Consider the following 18,086-nt stretch of genomic DNA (forward strand, 5'->3'; position numbering starts at 1 on the left):
GCCTCTCTTTATCTCTAGCATGCATCTAGGTGAGATTGTTGAACCAACAGCAGTACCTTAGAGCTCTGTTTCACCTGCAGAATGTCACCAAAATAGATGCAAAATGACTACAAATGGGAAGTCTATGTGTCTTGCTCCTATGTTGGAGGGGTGGGAAGCCTTTACAGTATGTCTGTGCTCAGGGGTCTGCATAGTCCGTCCATGCACACAGCAACAAAACATGTGATTTTAGTAATGGACAGTATCTCTGGCCCCATCTGGATTGTCCACATGTGGTGAAACTATCTGGTACCTAATGTACAGCAAAGCCTAAAAACCACAGAATATTTTAGTGGTGTTTGGTAGACCACCGAATACTCTGCTTTTTCCTTAGTCTCAAAAGTGAACAGTGTCATATTAAGATCTCCAGCTGATGTTCCTGAGGTTAACCACATCCTCTCTTGTCTCTTCGGTCTCTGTCCACTGCAGTACAGCAAACACCTGTTTGTCCACATTGGACAGACTAACCCCTCCTACAGCGACCCGCTCCTCGAGGCCGTGGACATCCGGCAGATCTACGACAAGTTCCCTGAGAAGAAGGGGGGCCTCAAAGAGCTTTATGAGAAAGGCCCTCAGAATGCGTTCTTCCTTGTTAAATTCTGGGTGGGTTGTTATTGTTATATCTGTCATCTACCAGTTATTAGTTGTTATTATGCATTTGTATTTCACTTTGTCTGGTTGATGCCGCATTACCCCAATACAGAAAAGTGTGAAATCTTTAAGCACAACGTTTTAGCTCAACGGGAGGCAATAACAACAACAGAAAATTTGTCTTACTAGCTAGTTCTCTGTGTAGTGTACAAGTATGTAAAAACATATGCAAGAAGTGTTTATAAAATTGTATTTCAATTGTATTTTACTGACATAATCCCATTACATTACTAATGCTTTTTCTAATAGTTACTTCATTGTGTACTGGCAGGCATACATCAACATTTTCATCCTATATTGAGACAATTGCAGGTATTTTTTAACTTACAACTTCTCACTTTTAGAGTGACACAAGTGTTAGCAAAGTATGCAAACCACTTCCTTTTTTTATGACACAGTGGTGGACTTTTACAATGGATTGCTTCATCATCTACACTGCATTTCTCTTTATGTCAGTAAACTGTATCTGCACACATTATGTTGTCCCAAAACATCTAGTCTCAAGACGTTTGTCAAAAACACCCTAAAATGTTCTTTCAACTAGGGCTGCACGATATGAGGAAAATATGCGATAATGTTGTTGAATATCGCGATAACGATATTACTTGCGATAAATAAACAGATATTAAATAGAGATGCACCGATTGACCGGAATTGGCCGATTTTCACGTGATCGGCCATGACCGGCGACCTGCCGGTCAGTCTGACATATGCCGATTTTATGCTGGTCAAATGCACTCGGGCGCCGCATGATTTACATCGCGCAACACCACACGTGCACATGCAGGGTTTCCGCTGTATGCATGTAGCAGCGGCACACTGCCACTCCATCAGCTGTTTATGAAATGTCATAAAGTCGTAATTATACACAGCTCGAACAGTCAGCCGCTCTCACTCTCTCCCCTCTGAGGCTGAAAAACTGGAACATGAAAATCGCACTCACGCGGGTCCCGTGAAATATGACAACTACAGTTTATCGGAAAATAGCGTTGGGCACACTGACCTGAGATGCTGTAAACAAAAAAAACAAACAAAAAAAAAGAGACACTGTAGTCCTCCGACACACTGTATTAATGTTACTGTTTACGCTTTCCAGGTTAGTGGGGATGCATACCGCTCAAAACCAACATTAAAAACATAGTAATATTTAAAGAGTTTAGTTTTGTTGTTAAACTGTAAAATGAGCGGTGACGTTAAATCATCTGTTTCAGGTAACGGCACTCTAGGGTACCGTCTATTTGCTGGATTGTTCCGAGGTAACCGCCGGTAGCTAACGTTAGCAGATAAGCCCATTGACAGCAACGGTAGTGTTAATATTTATGCACAATGACACATAAAGCAAACTTGCATAAAGTAACTACACGCTGTTTTCAGGTAACGTTACTGTTGACGTTCAAACAGGCCTGTGTGTGTGTTTTGAGAAATATCTTTATACTGCATTAAGGCTATATTTATTTTATTTTTATTTGTTATTTATATATTATTGTATTGCCATTACCTGTTTTTCCTGTTTCATACATACAGAAGTTTAGTTTGCTAAATATATCAAATTTTTTTAGTTGGATATTGGATGTGAAAAGAAGGAAATGGTTCTTCCATAACATTGCACTTTAGATGTGTGTGAATTTCCCACACCAGGAGTCATTTATATAGTTGTATTTATATAGTTGTATTTTATAGCGATCAATTATCTATTTAAAAATGTTCTATGTTCTATGCAAAATGTAACATTTTCTATTAAAGAAAAGATAGAAAATAAATATTTGTGTGTGCTGTAAAGTGGTTAGAAAAAAATAAATCGGTATCGGCTGGCCTAACTCAAAGAAAATCGGAAATCGGAATCGGCCTAGAAAGTTGTAATCGGTGCATCTCTAATATTAAAGTGTACTCTGTTCTGCATTTCTGCTGCTTTCAGTATTCTGCTATTGCTATTGAATATACAAGGCACCACTAAAAAAGAATGATAGTAACTTTTTGAAGGGCACTTTTCTACTGACATTTTCTTTCAACTAACAAAAAAATCTCTGACTGTCTTTCGCCGTATGCCGCAGCCTTTCGCGATGTCTTTATTGCGCCAGTTGATATTGCTGTAACGATAAAAAACGATATATTGTGCAGCCCTACTTTCAACCTCACAATTAATGTGCTATGAGGACATTTAAGTTACATCCAAGTTATGTGATGATCATCACCAATCTGATGAAATGTTTGCCCTCTGCAGGCGGACCTGAACAGTAGCGGCATGCAGGACGGCCCTGGCTCTTTCTATGGTGTCAGCAGCCAGTACAGCAGCCTCGAGAACATGACCATCACTGTTTCAACCAAAGTCTGCTCGTTTGGCAAGCAGGTTGTGGAGAAAGTAGAGGTAAGAGTGTTCATAGTTTCTGTATTCTTCTCTCAAACAACTGCAGCTTCTCATTTTAACCTTACTACTTTGCGTTTTTGACTGTGTGTGTGTGTCTGTGTGTCTGTTGCAGACAGAATACGCCCGCCTGGAGGGAGGAAGGTGTGTTTACAGGATCCACCGCTCTCCTATGTGCGAGTACATGATCAACTTTATCCACAAACTCAAATGCTTGCCTGAAAAATACATGATGAACAGTGTTCTTGAAAACTTCACTATCCTACAGGTAATATACACTCGATAATATTGGATTGTTGAAGGACTAGTTTAATGTTTTGGGAAATATATGTAATATTTGCTTTCTTGCAGAGAGTTAGATGACATGATCGATACCACTCTCATGTCTGTACGGTAAATGTGAAGCTAACAGCCGGCAGCTGCATAGCTTAGCGTAGTTTAGCACAAAGACTAGAATAGCTAGCTCGGCATATAATCCCCCTTAAAACCACAATGTGTTGTTTTTACACTGGTTTTTGGACAGATTAGGAAAAACAAGATATAATGTGTTAATTAGGGAGCTCTAGATGTTCTGGGTAGGAGGATTATGTTACCTTCAAACAGGGCCAGGCTAGCTGTTTCCCCGTTTCCAGTATTTATGCTAAGCTAACAGGCTGCTGGTTGCAGCTTTACATTTAGGATACAGACGTGAGTGGTATCAATCGTATCATCTAACTTTCGGCAAGAAAGCCAATAAGAGTATTTCCCAAAAAGTCAAACTATTGAAATCAGGAATGTATGTTTGTCACTGTAGCATTTCTATTCAGACTGTTTCTCACTTGACATTTTCCCTCTGCCCCTCAGGTGGTGACGAACCGCGACACCCAGGAGACCTTGCTCTGTATAGCGTTTGTTTTTGAGGTTTCTACAAGTGAACATGGAGCTCAGTATCATGTCTACAGACTTGTTAAAGACTAACAGCTCTTCAGGGAGGTTTTGGAAAAGCCAGACAAAAGCGCGACACAATCTCTCTTCGACAAGCTCAACCATCCAGGAAAAACTACAACAACAAAAAACATTCAAAAAATGCTAGACCGAACTAACATGGACACATTTTATGCTTTAAAAGAAGTTGTCTTGTTCGCAAGAAAAAAAAAAAAAGAGTGAATCTCAACGTGCCAACGCGCAAAGAAATTCTGAAGAATTACGGATTTTTTCAACCAGCTATTTTCCATGTGTTTAAACATGCTTTAGATGAAGTGGGTCACTTTTGCCAAGGTCATTGATGGAGCTTGAAATGTTTTTATTGAGGGAACGAGAATGTGCGTAGGGTTGAAAAGACTCTATAGTATTCAAGGTGATCACACTCGGAGCAATAAGAGAAGTGTATATAAGATTGAAGAAGTAGAGAGAGCACAGGACCATGGAAGGGGAAAACCAGAGCCAAGTGGTGTTGTTGCAGTAGGTTGGTAAGGAAAGCAAGTGCCTTTTCTCCAAAGATTATATCATTGCCTGCCACTTTTGATTGCCTTTTTTTACTACCTCTTGTTTTTAAACGAACAGTAAATGGTCAGACTGGTGTATTTTGTCCGAAAAAATAATTTGGAAAGAAACCTCCCAGATTGACATCTTTTGAGGCGTTTTTTTGTATTTGGGCACACAGAGGAATGAGATGGGATAACTAATTTTCATGTAGCCTGTTGTTTTTACAAAAAGATCGTCCCAAGTTTTACAGTCCACGTGTATAGGGAGAAGGTTTATTGTGTTACCGTACTATTTAGGTTCTGCTTTTTTATGTTTTATTACACAATTTAAAAATCAGGTCTTACAAGCATCTATCTATAACTGACTTTTGACACTAAAGATGCCTTGTACCATTGCTAGCCTGACATAAAGCCAGGGCTTTGCCATCCTTACGAGATCCCCTGTTAATTCTCTCTGTTTGAAGACGTGTGCTTGGTTGCACTTAAAAGATCAAGAAGGGGAGGTGAAGCAACAGCAGTGCTTATTTTCTGCCTTGAGTTTGTTATGTAGCCTAATTGAAAAAAAAAATGAACTGTTTCTGTACTGTGAGTCGGTGGATGCTAAAGGAATATGTGTTACATAGGAGTATTTTTTTTTGGGTGGGGGGGGGGGGCTTGTGATCAAGTAACTCAGCACAGAGACCATGGTTTGAGTGGAGAGAAGTTGATCACTCTTTCTTTTGTTTAAAAAAGAGATTGTATGCCGTGAAGCCGGTTCATTTGCTTCACCCTTCTCCACTGTAATGTGTGGAGAAGCTGCATCCATTCATAAAAGTTCAGTTTTGATATTTAAGACAATTTTTTTTTTTACTGACATTAAAAATGAAATAATTTTAAAAATCAAACAAAAATAATTGTCTTGAATGAGAGCTATTGTCTCTGTGCTGTAGAGTATGACCATTGATTGTTATTTATAGGGTTGGAAAAGAAATAGCGGGAGGGCAGGGTGGGGTAATGGAGATGTATTGATCATTTTCCACTGTGATGGAGATGTTAAAAGTATTGCAGGACACATATTTGAGACTGTCATCCCATGGATCCTGCTAGACAAGTGTCTACTCTGTGTGGTTCACTGGACAATTGTGATATAAAAGTTCAAATTTAAAATAATAATTGCACCTGGTTTTGAATGTCATATTTCACAAGCTAGATACAATAACACTCCTCCTCTAGCAGGTTTCTCAATTTATCTTTTATACAGACATGTTTTCGCCTTTATCAAGATTCATTTTGTTTTTTAATTCTGTTGTCTTTTGACTTTCAGTGTTTGCCATATGCTTCACTGAAAATAATGTGTGATTGTGCTGATATTGATAATTAATAATGAGATATCTAATGTTATGTATCATATTCTGAATGGTGTGGGCAGATTTTGTTTTGTTTTTGGTTTAAGGTGGTTTACTGTTGTCTTTGTTACCATTGTGCATTGCAATTTTATACTTCAAAGTAGAGGTTGGACTATGTAATCAAACAAATGTATCTAACAATAAAAGACGCATGGTGCCTTTGGAGCCATTTTTCCCCATTAAACATGTTTGTAAATTTGTTTTGCATGGTGGTTCTTTTCATACTGATATCACAGACGAATATGAAACCAAATATTGTGTTAGTGTTGGCTTCCACAAGTTAGTGTTATGATCTTGCTCAAACTTCTTTTTTATCCATTTTACTGAATGAAATGTGTATTTTAGTATTAATTTCAGTTGCACCAAGTGTTGCACCAGATTATGTGATCCAATTAGAAATTCCAGCTGCAAATGCTGTTATCAAACCTAAATTCTTTAGCAATATATACACTGAAGGACCAGAGATTTTGGTATATTGAAATCAGAATAGAGTAGTCTATGTGATAAAGTATGTTAAATGTTCAGTGGGAATATAGCTGAAATTCATAATCGGGTCACAGAATTTGGTGCATGTACAGGTAGGCCACATTTACTCATGTACTGTACTTACGTGCAATTTTGAAGTGGCCTACTTGGCTTGAGTATTTCCTTTTTTGAATACTTTCTTCACTACATTTCAGAGGGAAATGTACTTTTCACTCCACTATATTCATCTGACAAATTTACTGTAGTTACTGGTTACTTTTCAGATTAAGATTTTACACAAAAAGTTTAATTGCCAAAGATTAAACCTGTGGTTCCCAACTTTTTTTTTTTTAGATCTTATGACACCTTATTAAAAAGCAGTGTCTAGTTGGGGCCTTTTATCATGTTTCCATCAAAGAGAGATTTCTTGATGAAACTTAGAAAAGTCACACACACAAATATCTAATAATCTAACAAGGGTTATTTCTGTTCTTTTTAAGTTATTTTTGGGCTTTGAATCAGTATTACTTGCTTGTGGGAAGCGTATGACTAATAGAACTTCACCTCCCAGAAGTAATTGCGGCTGAGGCTGAATCAAACCGGGAACAACCGTCAAGTTAGCTAAAATAACACCGGATGAATGCTTTCACACAAAAATAAATTATTGTTTATTTGAGATGGCGTTTTTTCCAATAAGTACTTCATAATTACTACAAACGCCTTTCAAAATGTGTTCTATACACGTGTTGAGGGAATCCTGTCGGACGCGACTCCAGTTCCTGTTTTACCGGAAATCAACACATATTTTTATCCCTCGCTTGTAGGAAAAGCACGTAGCAATGGAAGTGGCCCAACACCGCTAAGTTACCGTCAGTGTTCGTTATTTGAGATGCTGCTCAACCGACTTTGATATTAATTAACTAGGATAACTATGAATAGTGAACTAGCACGCTAACAGGATTTTTTGGGGTCCAAAGCCAAAACTAACATTACAGCATAATAACGGTCAGACGGTCCAGTTAACTTCAGCTGACGTCAACAGGCTCGTGAGGTGAGTTGAATTAGCTAATAAATAATTAAACCATATTGGTGACAAGTCAACAGTAACCGGAGACGTTCTCGGTTAACGTTGCAGTGACTAACGTTAGTCAAATGGCTAACGTTATTGTTTAGCAGCTGTTAACGTTATCTTACGCTTTGTGGTTAACGGTCAAATATTACAGCTAACGTTACATAATAATGAAGGCAACTGTTACGGTTTCATCAACATATCCACTTACACACTGAGATGGCTAGGTATAACGTTAGCATTGACGTCAGCTAAAACTTAATCCACCTTGTCTGCAAAGCCAACGTTACTCAACCTCTGCATTTCTTGCCCCAAAACACCTTCAAACAACCTGCATTTTGGGTCACATGTAGCTAACTTAATCTGGAGTACATTGGCTGTGCAAAACCCAGGGCACATGCAGGCTATAAATATGACAACATTTACCGTATTTTTTGTTTGTTTTAGTGTCGATAAGTTTATCCTAATTTTGAGTTAAAGTCCAGTGTCGGTGGCTATGGCATCTACTGTCTGTACACTCCTTTGTGGACGCATTGTACAACTTGAGGTTAGTGTTTAGCCTTGGAATAGCAAAGGAATGGTTTATTTATGTTGTTTGCTCTCTCTGTAATGACACTAAAGCCCTTTGATTCTTTTCGCTGCATTGCTGCTTCCCCCTTTTTCTCCCCAGACAGAGCAAAGCCATGTCAGCACTCCGTTCTGGACTGGTGTATTGTTGCCCTCCCAGGAGAAAGGAGTGAATGCAATTGCCTCTATACCTTGTCTCTTTTTGAACAAAAAAAAAAAAACAACAACATTTCCCCCACTGCATGACACAGTGAGGCCTGTCAAAGTCAGTTCAGTTGTCATAGGCCTACATTATTTAAAAAAAGAAAAACATAGTCTCTTATTTTCAGACCTGTCTAAACCTTTTAAAGATGTACATTCATTATTTTAGTATAGAGAATTGTATTCACAATTTACGATTAGAGTATTCCAGAGGAGCAAATAAGATTTGTTTACGTTTTTTCTGTTACAAATCTGCTGAATCCTTAAAACAATTTATGGCCAGGAACTGGAACTATAGTCAGGCTGCAATCTGCTTGGTTTGCCTTTTTTTGGCGCTTACTATGCAGTTTTTAATGTTTATTTTTGTTTTTACTTCTACCACAGACTCGTGATTGTGTGCTTTTTCAGTTTATGAAGTATATGAACTGAATTCATATGTGTGTATTTGCACTTGGTCTATAAGTTGTCCAGTTGTCCAACTCTCAAGTGGCTTTACTTTGCTGAATTACTCCTGTTATGTGTATTGTACAGTATATGCTGGAAGTTTGTGTGTATACCTAGACATGCCATGCTACCTAATATGTCCATGTGGGATTAGATAACAGAAATGGACCCCAAACAACAACTTCTAACAACAATAATGTTTATGTATCACGTTAGGAGCTGCCCCATCTGACACTCCATCACATCTACTGATCCACTGATCTGCCAGCATGGCTAACACAGACTCTGTCAAAGTCCGGGTCCTCTCTCTGAACTGCTGGTCAGTGGCTGTGGTTTGTAGTTATTCTTAATGTATTGGGGTTTAGTTTGTCTTAATGCATGTATGCAAGCACACAGTGTCCATACTCTCTCTGATTCTTTTTTTCAGGGGGATCCGCTATCTTAGCAAACACTGTCCTCAGCGCTATGCCATGATCGGAGATATGTTGTGCAGGGAAGAGCATGATATTGTCTTACTGCAAGAGGTTGGTGGCAGCCATTTTACAGAGTTATAAAGTGGCAGAGTCATCCCTAATCTGATTGACTTTTTTCAACTCATGCTCTTAGGTAAATGTTGTGTTTTCTGCGATGAAGACCAACCTTAGGTCATAAATCTTGTAAACTCATATGAACAATATTAATTAGGCAAAGATTGTTGGTATTCTAATTTTGTGACATCTAGATTTGTTTTTTCCAGGTGTGGAGTGAAAAAGACTATCTATCCTTGAAAAGGAAACTTGCCTGTAGTCATCCTTACTCTCATTACTTCAAAAGGTAATGTTTTCACTCTAATCCCAAGGTTGCTGCGCAATCTTTTCTGAACCTGTTAGCGTTGGACGTCTTTCATTCTAAGATTAAAATTCATGAGCAAGTTGTTTTCAAAAGGGTGCCCCTCTGTCAGAAAAATGTACTTGCATGACGTTGATCTAAAGACCCAAAATGTAACCGAAGTTTAGGCACAACTTAATGCAGCTTAAGTCTTTCTTGACCTCCATACAAAAGCACAAGACTGAGATTAATCAAAGTCCTTACCTTTCTAATCCCCTTTGCAGCTCACAGAAATGTCAACTCTAGTAGATAAATTCTCACATTTATTACAGATTACACATACAGTAGTAACTAAAGATGTAGATCGACATGGAAACCAGGAATGTGAGTTGTTTCTTTAAACCCAGCAATATTTCCTGCATACTGAGCAATATCCAGAAGTGCAATATCTCATTCTTCTACTGTTTTAGTCATAGCAAATGCATATTTTATTATCTTTAATCAAATATATATTAAATATATATGGTATATATATATATATATTAAAAAAAAATATATATATATATTAAAAAAATATAAATATAGGTTAAAAACAAAACAAATATATATATATGTTTTGCCTGTATATATATTTGCCAAATATATATATATTTGTTTTGTTTTTAACCTATATTTATATTTTTCTCTATTACTAATTACTGTTTTATGTGTGTACATCGTCAGGATTGCTACTTAAATTTCGTTCTACTTCGTTTTGCAATTACAATAAAGGCATTTTATCTATTCTAAATGATGATCATGTACTTCTGAAGCTGTAACTTCAAGGCAACTAACTTCTACTCATGTCCTGTTTTTTCTCTCTTTCTTCAGTGGAGTCATCGGCAGTGGACTGGCCATTTTCTCCAAACACAGAATCCACGATACATTTCTTTTTCGCTACTCACTGAATGGTTATCCTTACATGGTAAGTCTGGAGAGCCTGAGACACAGAAAGTAGTGTTTTGTACTGTAAATTCCAAGTATAAATTGATGAAAGTGAAGAATAGTAAACAAAACAGTTGGAAAGATAATCTTAATCAATCTTACCTAAATATTTGCGTGTGTGTGTGTGTGTGTGTGTGTGTGTGTGTGTGTGTGTGTGTGTGTGTGTGTGTGTGTGTGTGTGTGTGTGTGTGTGTGTGTGTGTGTGTGTGTGTGTGTGTGTGTGTGTGTGTGTGTGTGTGTGTGTGAATAGGGGTGTTACGATTCTCCAAATCCAGAATTTGATTTTAAGGTCTCGATTTGATTTTCAATTTAAAAAAAAAAAAAATTAATAATATTCAGCAGTGACTGTAATGCCAGAAAGGTACTTCTGCAATCTTCTTCCTATTTCTTCAACAGTTGTATGCACCATTAGCTTTAAATGTGTGTACCTGGTTCATTTCTTTTACTTCCACAAACAAAACAAAAAAAGGAACAGACAAGCACATAATGTAATCTGAAAACTGCTGCCCTGATTAAAAAAACAATGCAACTGATCTCAGCTGGTATTCTGTCTGTAATGGAGTGGAATGGACATTTCTAAGTGACCCCAAACTTTTGACCGGTAGCGTAGGTGTATATATATATATATATATATATATATACATACATACATACATACATACACACATACATACACACACATACACACACACACACACACACACACACACACACACACACACACACACACACACACACACACAAGAAACAAACAGGACCGAAAAGGTGTAGGCTGAAGCCCGAGCTTATTACACCTATCCTTTTTACATGAATTATATTCTTTCATACGAAGATGAAAGTTACAGAAACTAAGTATACACTGTATAACCCAGTACAACACAAAAAATCCCATACGTTTTGTGTACCTTCTGGTATTCACACTTCTGTTTTATATTTGTTAATCCGCTTATGTTTAAATCATTTCATGTCAATTTCTAATTCATTCCACAGTTTAACACCATACACCAAACACATCTTTGTTTTACATTTGTTCTGCTATTTGGTTTAGTGAAAATACAGCTTCCCGTCTGTTCATATTGACATTCTCTTATTTGAAACAGCCTCTGGATACAGTCTGGCAACATGCTATTATATACTTTGTACATTAGTGATGCTACTGTAAGGTCTACAAGTTCACAAAATTTAAGTACCTGTAAGTTTATAAATAACTGATTTGTCGGTTCACTATAATTAGCCCTATTTATGATTCTGATTGCTCTCTTTTGAAGTTAGAAAATTGGATTTGTGATTGTTTTATATGTTTTCCCCCAAACGTCCACACCATAAGTTACATATGGCAGCATGAGAGATTGATATAATAAATGTAATGAGTTTGTATTAAGAATATCTTTGGTTTTGTTCAGAATTGCTATGGACTTGATATTTTGGTTTTAATATGATTAACATGTGGTTTCCAGCATATTTTGTGATATATGACAACTCCCAGAAATCTGTTCTCATATACTCTTTCTATTTCAATATTATCTAATATAATATGTCTAGAATTCTTGAATTTCCGATGTCCAAATATTATTATTATTTTAGTTTTATTTATGTTCAGTGACAACTTGTTAAGATTAAACCATCGTTTTAAAGAGTCTAGTTCTGTTTCCGCTGTATCCAAAACCTGCTCAAGGTTTTTGCCAGAACAAAACAAGTTGGTGTCAAGCAAACAAAACCAAATGAAATATTTTAGATACATTACAAATGTCATTTATGTACAATAGAAACAAGGCACCTGAAGGCACAGTGGAGTCCTGTCAGAGCCCACATGCTTTACCTTCGTTGTTTGTTTCCATAACTCACTCACGGGGAAGGCAAAATATTACCACACCGCTTTCTTCAGGGAAGCAGGAGGATTTTCCAGTTCTGTTGTTTTTCCGTTATCTCCGACTCCGCATCTGCAGGCTATTGGTGAGCAAGAAGGCAGGGTGGAGAGAGAGAAAAATACTGGGGGAATCGCCAATCTTGCTCTTGATTTCGATAGTCGAAATCGAAAGATCATTTCGATCAATTATTGATTTGAAATCGAAATCTTGACACACCTCATATACATTTACTACATTACTGTTTACATTCAGTTCATTATTCACAGTTACTGTCCAAATTATATTACTTTATTTTATATTTTTAGTGTTATATTTTCTTCTTTAACTTACCTTGTACTACGTTGGGGTTTAAATTCATATTTATTTTTACTTGTGTGGTATTCCTTTTCTTTACCTATTGAGCAAACAAGTCAGCATTCTCGGAACCCATCAGTCTGACGGCAGTTTATTCTCTGGGGGCAACAGGCAATATTTCAGGGGTACCGGTGTAGCTAGCGGATATCCTGGCAAAGAATTACTCTTCTATGCGTGGATCGTTGTTTACAATCAGAGTCAATACTTTTGTAAGTCTTTTAGGTCCAGACGACATTTTGGCTAATCTCTATAAACATATTTGCATATTAAAAAGCTAAATCGTCATCAGACAATAGGCGATTTTACCTGCATGCAACCAAAGCCCAGATTAGCAAGTCAGCAGTAAAGTGAGGAGCCGGTCCTATACTTGTCTTATACGTGATCATTAAACTCTTTCTTCAATTCCACTCTAAAAGATACAGGCAACCAATGTAGAGATGGATTGACATTTAGACATTGTCACCCTCAGAGTTGTGTTACAACCTCTCATTGCAGATTAGCATACCGCCTTTTCTCACATAACTTATTGTGTTTTTCCTAATATTTAGGCTCACCATGGAGACTGGTTTGGAGGTAAAGCTGTTGGGATGGCCATCCTAAACATTGGCAGCCTGATTGCAAACGTCTATGTTACTCATGTAAGGTTTTTTAATATCAGTGCTCAACCCTATATATACAGTATATTATATACAGTTATTGACCAATGCTCTGTTTCTCTGTGTATTGATTTAAGCTGCATGCAGAGTACTGCAGAGACAAGGACTTGTATCTACCTCACAGAGTGGTTCAGGCCTGGGAGCTGCAGCAGTTCATTCGGTAGTGTGTCTTTGTTAATTCTGCACAAAGAGTTTGAGCTGGTGTAATATTTGCTTATTTTTCTCAGGTGAGGTGCTATCTTGAGTTAGTGAAAATGTTTAAAGCAGCACTACAGTGCCTGGCAGACTAATCAGTACTCACTTTTGAATCAAGTTTCATCTTGTTTTGTGGCATTGGTAATAGATGTGTGTTTTCTGTACCTATCAGCCACACCTCTGCTGGAGCAGATGTGGTGATTTTAGGTGGTGATCTCAACATGCACCCCGAGGACCTCGGCAACAGACTACTGAGGTCTTACACTGGACTCCGAGACTCTTATGTAGAGACCGCTAAATTTGATGTAGGTAGTGACAACAATGCTATTAGGATTGTTTTGTCTGCCAAAACACAGTAATTAAAGGAAAATTCAGTTTTTTAAATGGAGCTTAATCTTGTAGTTTTGGCCATAATTTGTATTGGTTTTGATAGCATTTGCCTTTTTAAAGTTTTCTTTTTACATTTTATAAGGTTCATGGTGAAATCTGAGGCACAGTGACAGTGGTATACAGACAGGTTTAAAAAAACAACTCTCCAGTTTAACCACATTCACTAAACCATTTACTGTATGTAGATGTAAAAGGAAGGTGACCATATACCCTAGAAGTTGGCTAAGATCATTCGAGGTAGTTGCACGCACAACCTCAAGTACACTTGGTCAGTAGTGGCAGTAGTTCTGCAAAGTTGTAAAGCTGTATCCAGCAGTGTCATTGTGGCCCCATATCTAAAGAGTTGAGCTTGTAAGTTAAATGTCATCACTGACAGAAAAAAATGTCAAGACTATGAAAACAAGAGACAGGTTGTCAGGATAAAAAAAATGCATTTTTCTTTTGTGTTTTTTTTAATTTATTTTTTATTATATTTTATCAATTTCTGTTGCAGGGATGTGAGGATGGTATGACTCTCATAGCTGACAACCCTTTTATCAATAAAAAGGAGCTTCTTCCTTTTGAGAAGGGAATTCGAATCGACTACATCCTGTTCAAGGTGGGTGAAAGATTTGTGTCGTCACACCTGGTGTGTTAATACCCCATCATGTTCACAGCAAGATGTTGGAGTCCTCAGATGAATTTGTAATGTATTTTGACCCCCAAAGCGAATTTCCCTTCTTTTTTTTTTTTTAATTCTCAGGGTTCTTCCAAAACAGACATTTATTGTGATTTCATGTCCACCACCAACGGCTCCGTCCCTGACCATCCATTCCCGTACTCCGACCATGAGGCTCTGACTGCTGGGCTTAGGCTGGAGACACACACTTCAACTGAGACCGGACGTGACAGGCAATCAAAGAATAAGGACTCTGCTGCAGGTATGTTTTCCAGCCATGCTAGCAGGGTGGCTCTAGGGACTGAGATAAACCAGGAGTCAGCAACCTTAGCTTAGGTAGCGCATTCCGCGAAGACCCGCCCTACTCTGTCTCTGATTGGCTAGTACTCGTTGCCTTTTTCACAGAATGCGACGCAAAGGAAAAAAAACACTGCCTGACCAGACTCGGTAGATGATTGCAGGCTTAATGCTGATATGGCACACTGATTGACATGAACATTTTAAAATGGCACTTGATATTAAAAAGGTTGTCATACCCCTGATCTAAACAGTTCCTCTAGCGCCATCATCGGGTCAAAGTGTTAATTTGTCCAATGCTTTGGTTTATGACGCAATACCTCCAAAACCAATGGCATTGCCATCAGCATCTGCTTTACTTTATTCAGTGTTAATTACCAAATGTTGAATGTTGATGAAAATGGTGAACATGGTAAGCATTACACCAGCTAAACATCAGTATGTTAAAATTGTCATTGTGAGCATGTCTGCATGCTGATGTAAGCATTTAGCTCAAAGCACTGCTGTGCCTGAAGCCCCTTTTAGACTGAATGGGTTTCTCTAGGGTAATGGAGGTGATTTTAACACTACCTGCACTGGTCGGCAATTTTTAATCCCGTCTGAGTGTTATGTTGTTATTTTTCAACCCCACCCCAGTTATTATTACAGCCGTTATTACGGACTTGCTGGTCGTCCTGTAATTTAAATCCCATCCGGACGGGATATCCTTGTATTTTAAAGTGGATCCCTCTTCTACTTTTTTATCAGCTCCTTATGAAATTTTGCTTTTGAGGAAGTCGAAAATGTGTTTGCTAATCTGATAGATGGAAACATGTTAGGACCAACGTATAGGACTTTTTTGGAACACCACGCCAGAAAAAATTTAAGTCATCAGGAGAGCAAGACCTCGTGAAAGCTCATCAAATGGGCTGTTGTCATGTCAGCTACAGGTAGATGCTGGGATTCTTTTTTGGCTAGTCCATGTCTGTTCTAGACCACATCCTGTAATTTCATCATGGTTAAAATGCTATCCAGAACGATTTGTTAAATTAACAAGGAGCACAGTGAATATTTTATGTTGTAATGTTAATCTGGTTGGAATGGGGTTTAAATGCAGCCCCACAGATCTGCTAGCATGGCTGTAGACTCTTACTTGTATTAAATATACCAATGGCACTTGTGTTAAAGTCAACTATCAAGTCTTGCAAGATTTTTGACTTCCTCCTTGTCTCCTCTCCCTTTCATGTCTTCAGGGAAGCTGGCTGAGTTGGTCGACATTGTGACAGAGGCCCGCACTGAAGTCAAAGTGGGCTTGCACTGTGCCGAGAGCATGCGCTACACAGCCAAACGCACCGGGGTGATGGGGTTGGCTCTGCTGTTTCTGGAGCTGGCCATCGCCACCGTGCCCTGGTTGGCCCTGGGAGCAGAACAACCTTTCCCTCGTACCTCCTTCTACCTGCTGGCTGCATTGTGCTTCGCCATCCTGCTGACCACCTTTCTGCTGTACATCTTCTATACCATAGAGCTGAAATCTCTTCAGGGGGCTGAAGACCAGATGAGGCTGGCTGTAGGAAGTCTGCAAGAGAAGCTCCGGGGCTTTCCTTTGGCTCAGCCCCACAACGCCCAGCGGAGGCCCCCAAAGGTCCATGAGCCCAGTGCTTTTGACCCAGAGGAATAATACAGAAGCCAAAGTGGGCTCTCTGAAAGTAGCCTTTGAAGTGGGCTTTAAGATGGATGTTTGAGGAAGTCCTTCATCCTCTGAATGTGTTTTATGCTCTTGAGATTAAGATTTGTACTGTACAGTGAAGGAGCTTTTGAAGGATGTTTCTGAAAGTAGTGCAGGACACATGCTTTGACCTTTTTTTAATACTTTTTATATAATTGTCTTTAGCCTTTTTTAACCCTAGATTTCCCTCAATGCACCTCAACACGCTTCCTGTTGCATAGTATAGTACTTCTATGCTACTGCTGTTCTTAAAGGTCATAAATGTGACCATTTGTGTCTCTAGCCTCAGGTCCGACTTGCATTCCACCCACCAGAAGTTTCAGCGGGACCAGTTGTTTCTGTTTTTAATTTCATGCTTCCCTTTTGTGATTTGGAGAGTCCACCACACAATTGTAGTGGGTCCAGACTTTGTGCTGATTTACTTGCAGAAAGAAGCACTGCACGGAAGACACAGACACTGCGAATGTTGACGGTTTACATTTTGGTCAGTAATATTTGTTCCCTGCAGGACAGATTGTTGGGAGCTTCCAGGGGCACTTAAAAACAAGGATCCTCATGCACCAGTTAAGACTTTTCAGTCTAGTATTCTGTAGGAAAAGGGACAAACTTGAGCTGCATGTCTCATGTTTACTGTCTTGCACCGGAAAGTATCTTTATGTTAGAGACAATCTGCACTCCTCTTTTCCAAAGTATAAATGTGAATAAAATAATTTAAAAAACATCATGTAGTGTAGAAAATTACAAATGCTTAATATATCATATCATGTATTGTAAGTGTGCAGTACACTTAGTTGTCTAACCAGATAAACCACTTCGCTTTTATGTAAGAAAGTAAATTACTTAATGATTCACGTTACTGTAAGACAGTGTATGACTCAGCAAAAGCCTAACAAAGACTAATTATTTTTAAACTTTATTATTTCACCTCAGTGTTGGAAAATCACTTGGTAGTTCTTAATTTCATAAAGGTTGTAGAATTTAAAACAATACCTGATGTTCATTTCAACTTAAAATTGTGATGGGTATGATTATGAAAGCAATAATAAAGAATTTATTCTCACGCTTCCTGACTCCTGTGGCTGTGGATAAGTCAGATAAGTCAGTGTATGATGGATTCTACACATCCACCACTAGAGAGCATTATACGGACATGTGAACTTTCCAAATGCCTCATGGGTGTGGTACATTAACATTCTTCATTTGTTTCTCACAGCAGATCACATCAATGGATTTAACTCACTCATTTCAAAAGTTAAAAGAATACTGTGGCTTTATCACAATTAAGGACCCCAATAAGTTGTTAGTTACACAGCCCCTGATCACACCTGAATACATATGCTGTATGTGAATTAGTCTACACTACACATAATGCAAATTATTGAATTACAGAATTTTATTGTGCATACCAAAATCAGTCCTTGAATTTTCACAAAAGATTGATAAAGTAGTGTTACTGGAAAGGCGAGAACAATGAAGGTGTGTTTGAGAACAGGATTTAAGAGTTTTGTTTGGCCAGAGCCAAGGGA

General features: G+C 38.2%; 2 protein-coding genes across 11 annotated transcripts in view; both read left to right on the forward strand.

The window, feature by feature from the left end:
- The window catches only part of LOC116051459 (transcriptional enhancer factor TEF-5-like), a 35,613-nt gene extending 29,513 nt beyond the window's left edge, over nucleotides 1-6,100 (forward strand). For all 8 annotated transcript variants that reach the window (XM_031301902.2, XM_031301906.2, XM_031301904.2 and 5 more), the window contains 4 exons: nucleotides 469-642; nucleotides 2,912-3,055; nucleotides 3,168-3,320; nucleotides 3,896-6,100. In XM_031301902.2, the coding sequence (XP_031157762.1) occupies nucleotides 469-642; nucleotides 2,912-3,055; nucleotides 3,168-3,320; nucleotides 3,896-4,009 (585 nt within the window). In that variant the 3' untranslated portion in view covers nucleotides 4,010-6,100. The remainder of the gene's footprint in view (nucleotides 1-468; nucleotides 643-2,911; nucleotides 3,056-3,167; nucleotides 3,321-3,895) is intronic.
- Nucleotides 6,101-7,142: 1,042 nt separating this feature from the next.
- Nucleotides 7,143-17,622, forward strand: smpd2b (sphingomyelin phosphodiesterase 2b). Of its 3 annotated transcripts, XM_031301910.2 has the most exons (12): nucleotides 7,143-7,416; nucleotides 8,105-8,266; nucleotides 8,863-8,965; nucleotides 9,074-9,170; nucleotides 9,383-9,459; nucleotides 10,324-10,417; nucleotides 13,208-13,297; nucleotides 13,393-13,475; nucleotides 13,683-13,815; nucleotides 14,394-14,498; nucleotides 14,643-14,820; nucleotides 16,088-17,622. In XM_031301910.2, the coding sequence occupies exons 3-12, from the start codon at nucleotides 8,916-8,918 to the stop codon at nucleotides 16,510-16,512; spliced, it is 1,332 nt and encodes a 443-aa protein (XP_031157770.1). In that variant the 5' UTR covers nucleotides 7,143-7,416; nucleotides 8,105-8,266; nucleotides 8,863-8,915; the 3' UTR covers nucleotides 16,513-17,622. The 3 variants fall into 3 exon arrangements, with proteins under 3 accessions (XP_031157770.1, XP_031157769.1, XP_035858174.1); XM_031301909.2 differs by lacking the exon at nucleotides 8,105-8,266 and having other exon boundaries at nucleotides 7,144-7,416; XM_036002281.1 differs by lacking the exons at nucleotides 7,143-7,416; nucleotides 8,105-8,266 and having other exon boundaries at nucleotides 8,863-8,978.
- The last annotated feature ends 464 nt before the right edge of the window (nucleotides 17,623-18,086 follow it).

The sequence above is a fragment of the Sander lucioperca genome, chromosome 6 (genome assembly GCF_008315115.2).
Source record: "Sander lucioperca isolate FBNREF2018 chromosome 6, SLUC_FBN_1.2, whole genome shotgun sequence".
In the NCBI taxonomy this organism is placed as follows: Eukaryota; Metazoa; Chordata; class Actinopteri; order Perciformes; family Percidae; genus Sander; species Sander lucioperca.

Excerpts from the sequence above, each read along its gene's own strand:
- smpd2b (XM_031301910.2), top strand. The coding sequence starts at position 8,916 with ATGGCTAACACAGACTCTGTCAAAGTCCGGGTCCTCTCTCTGAACTGC. Across the intron at positions 9,460-10,323 it reads TACTCTCATTACTTCAAAAG|TGGAGTCATCGGCAGTGGAC; the intron begins GTAATGTTTTCA and ends CTCTTTCTTCAG. Across the intron at positions 13,816-14,393 it reads TAGAGACCGCTAAATTTGAT|GGATGTGAGGATGGTATGAC; the intron begins GTAGGTAGTGAC and ends TTTCTGTTGCAG.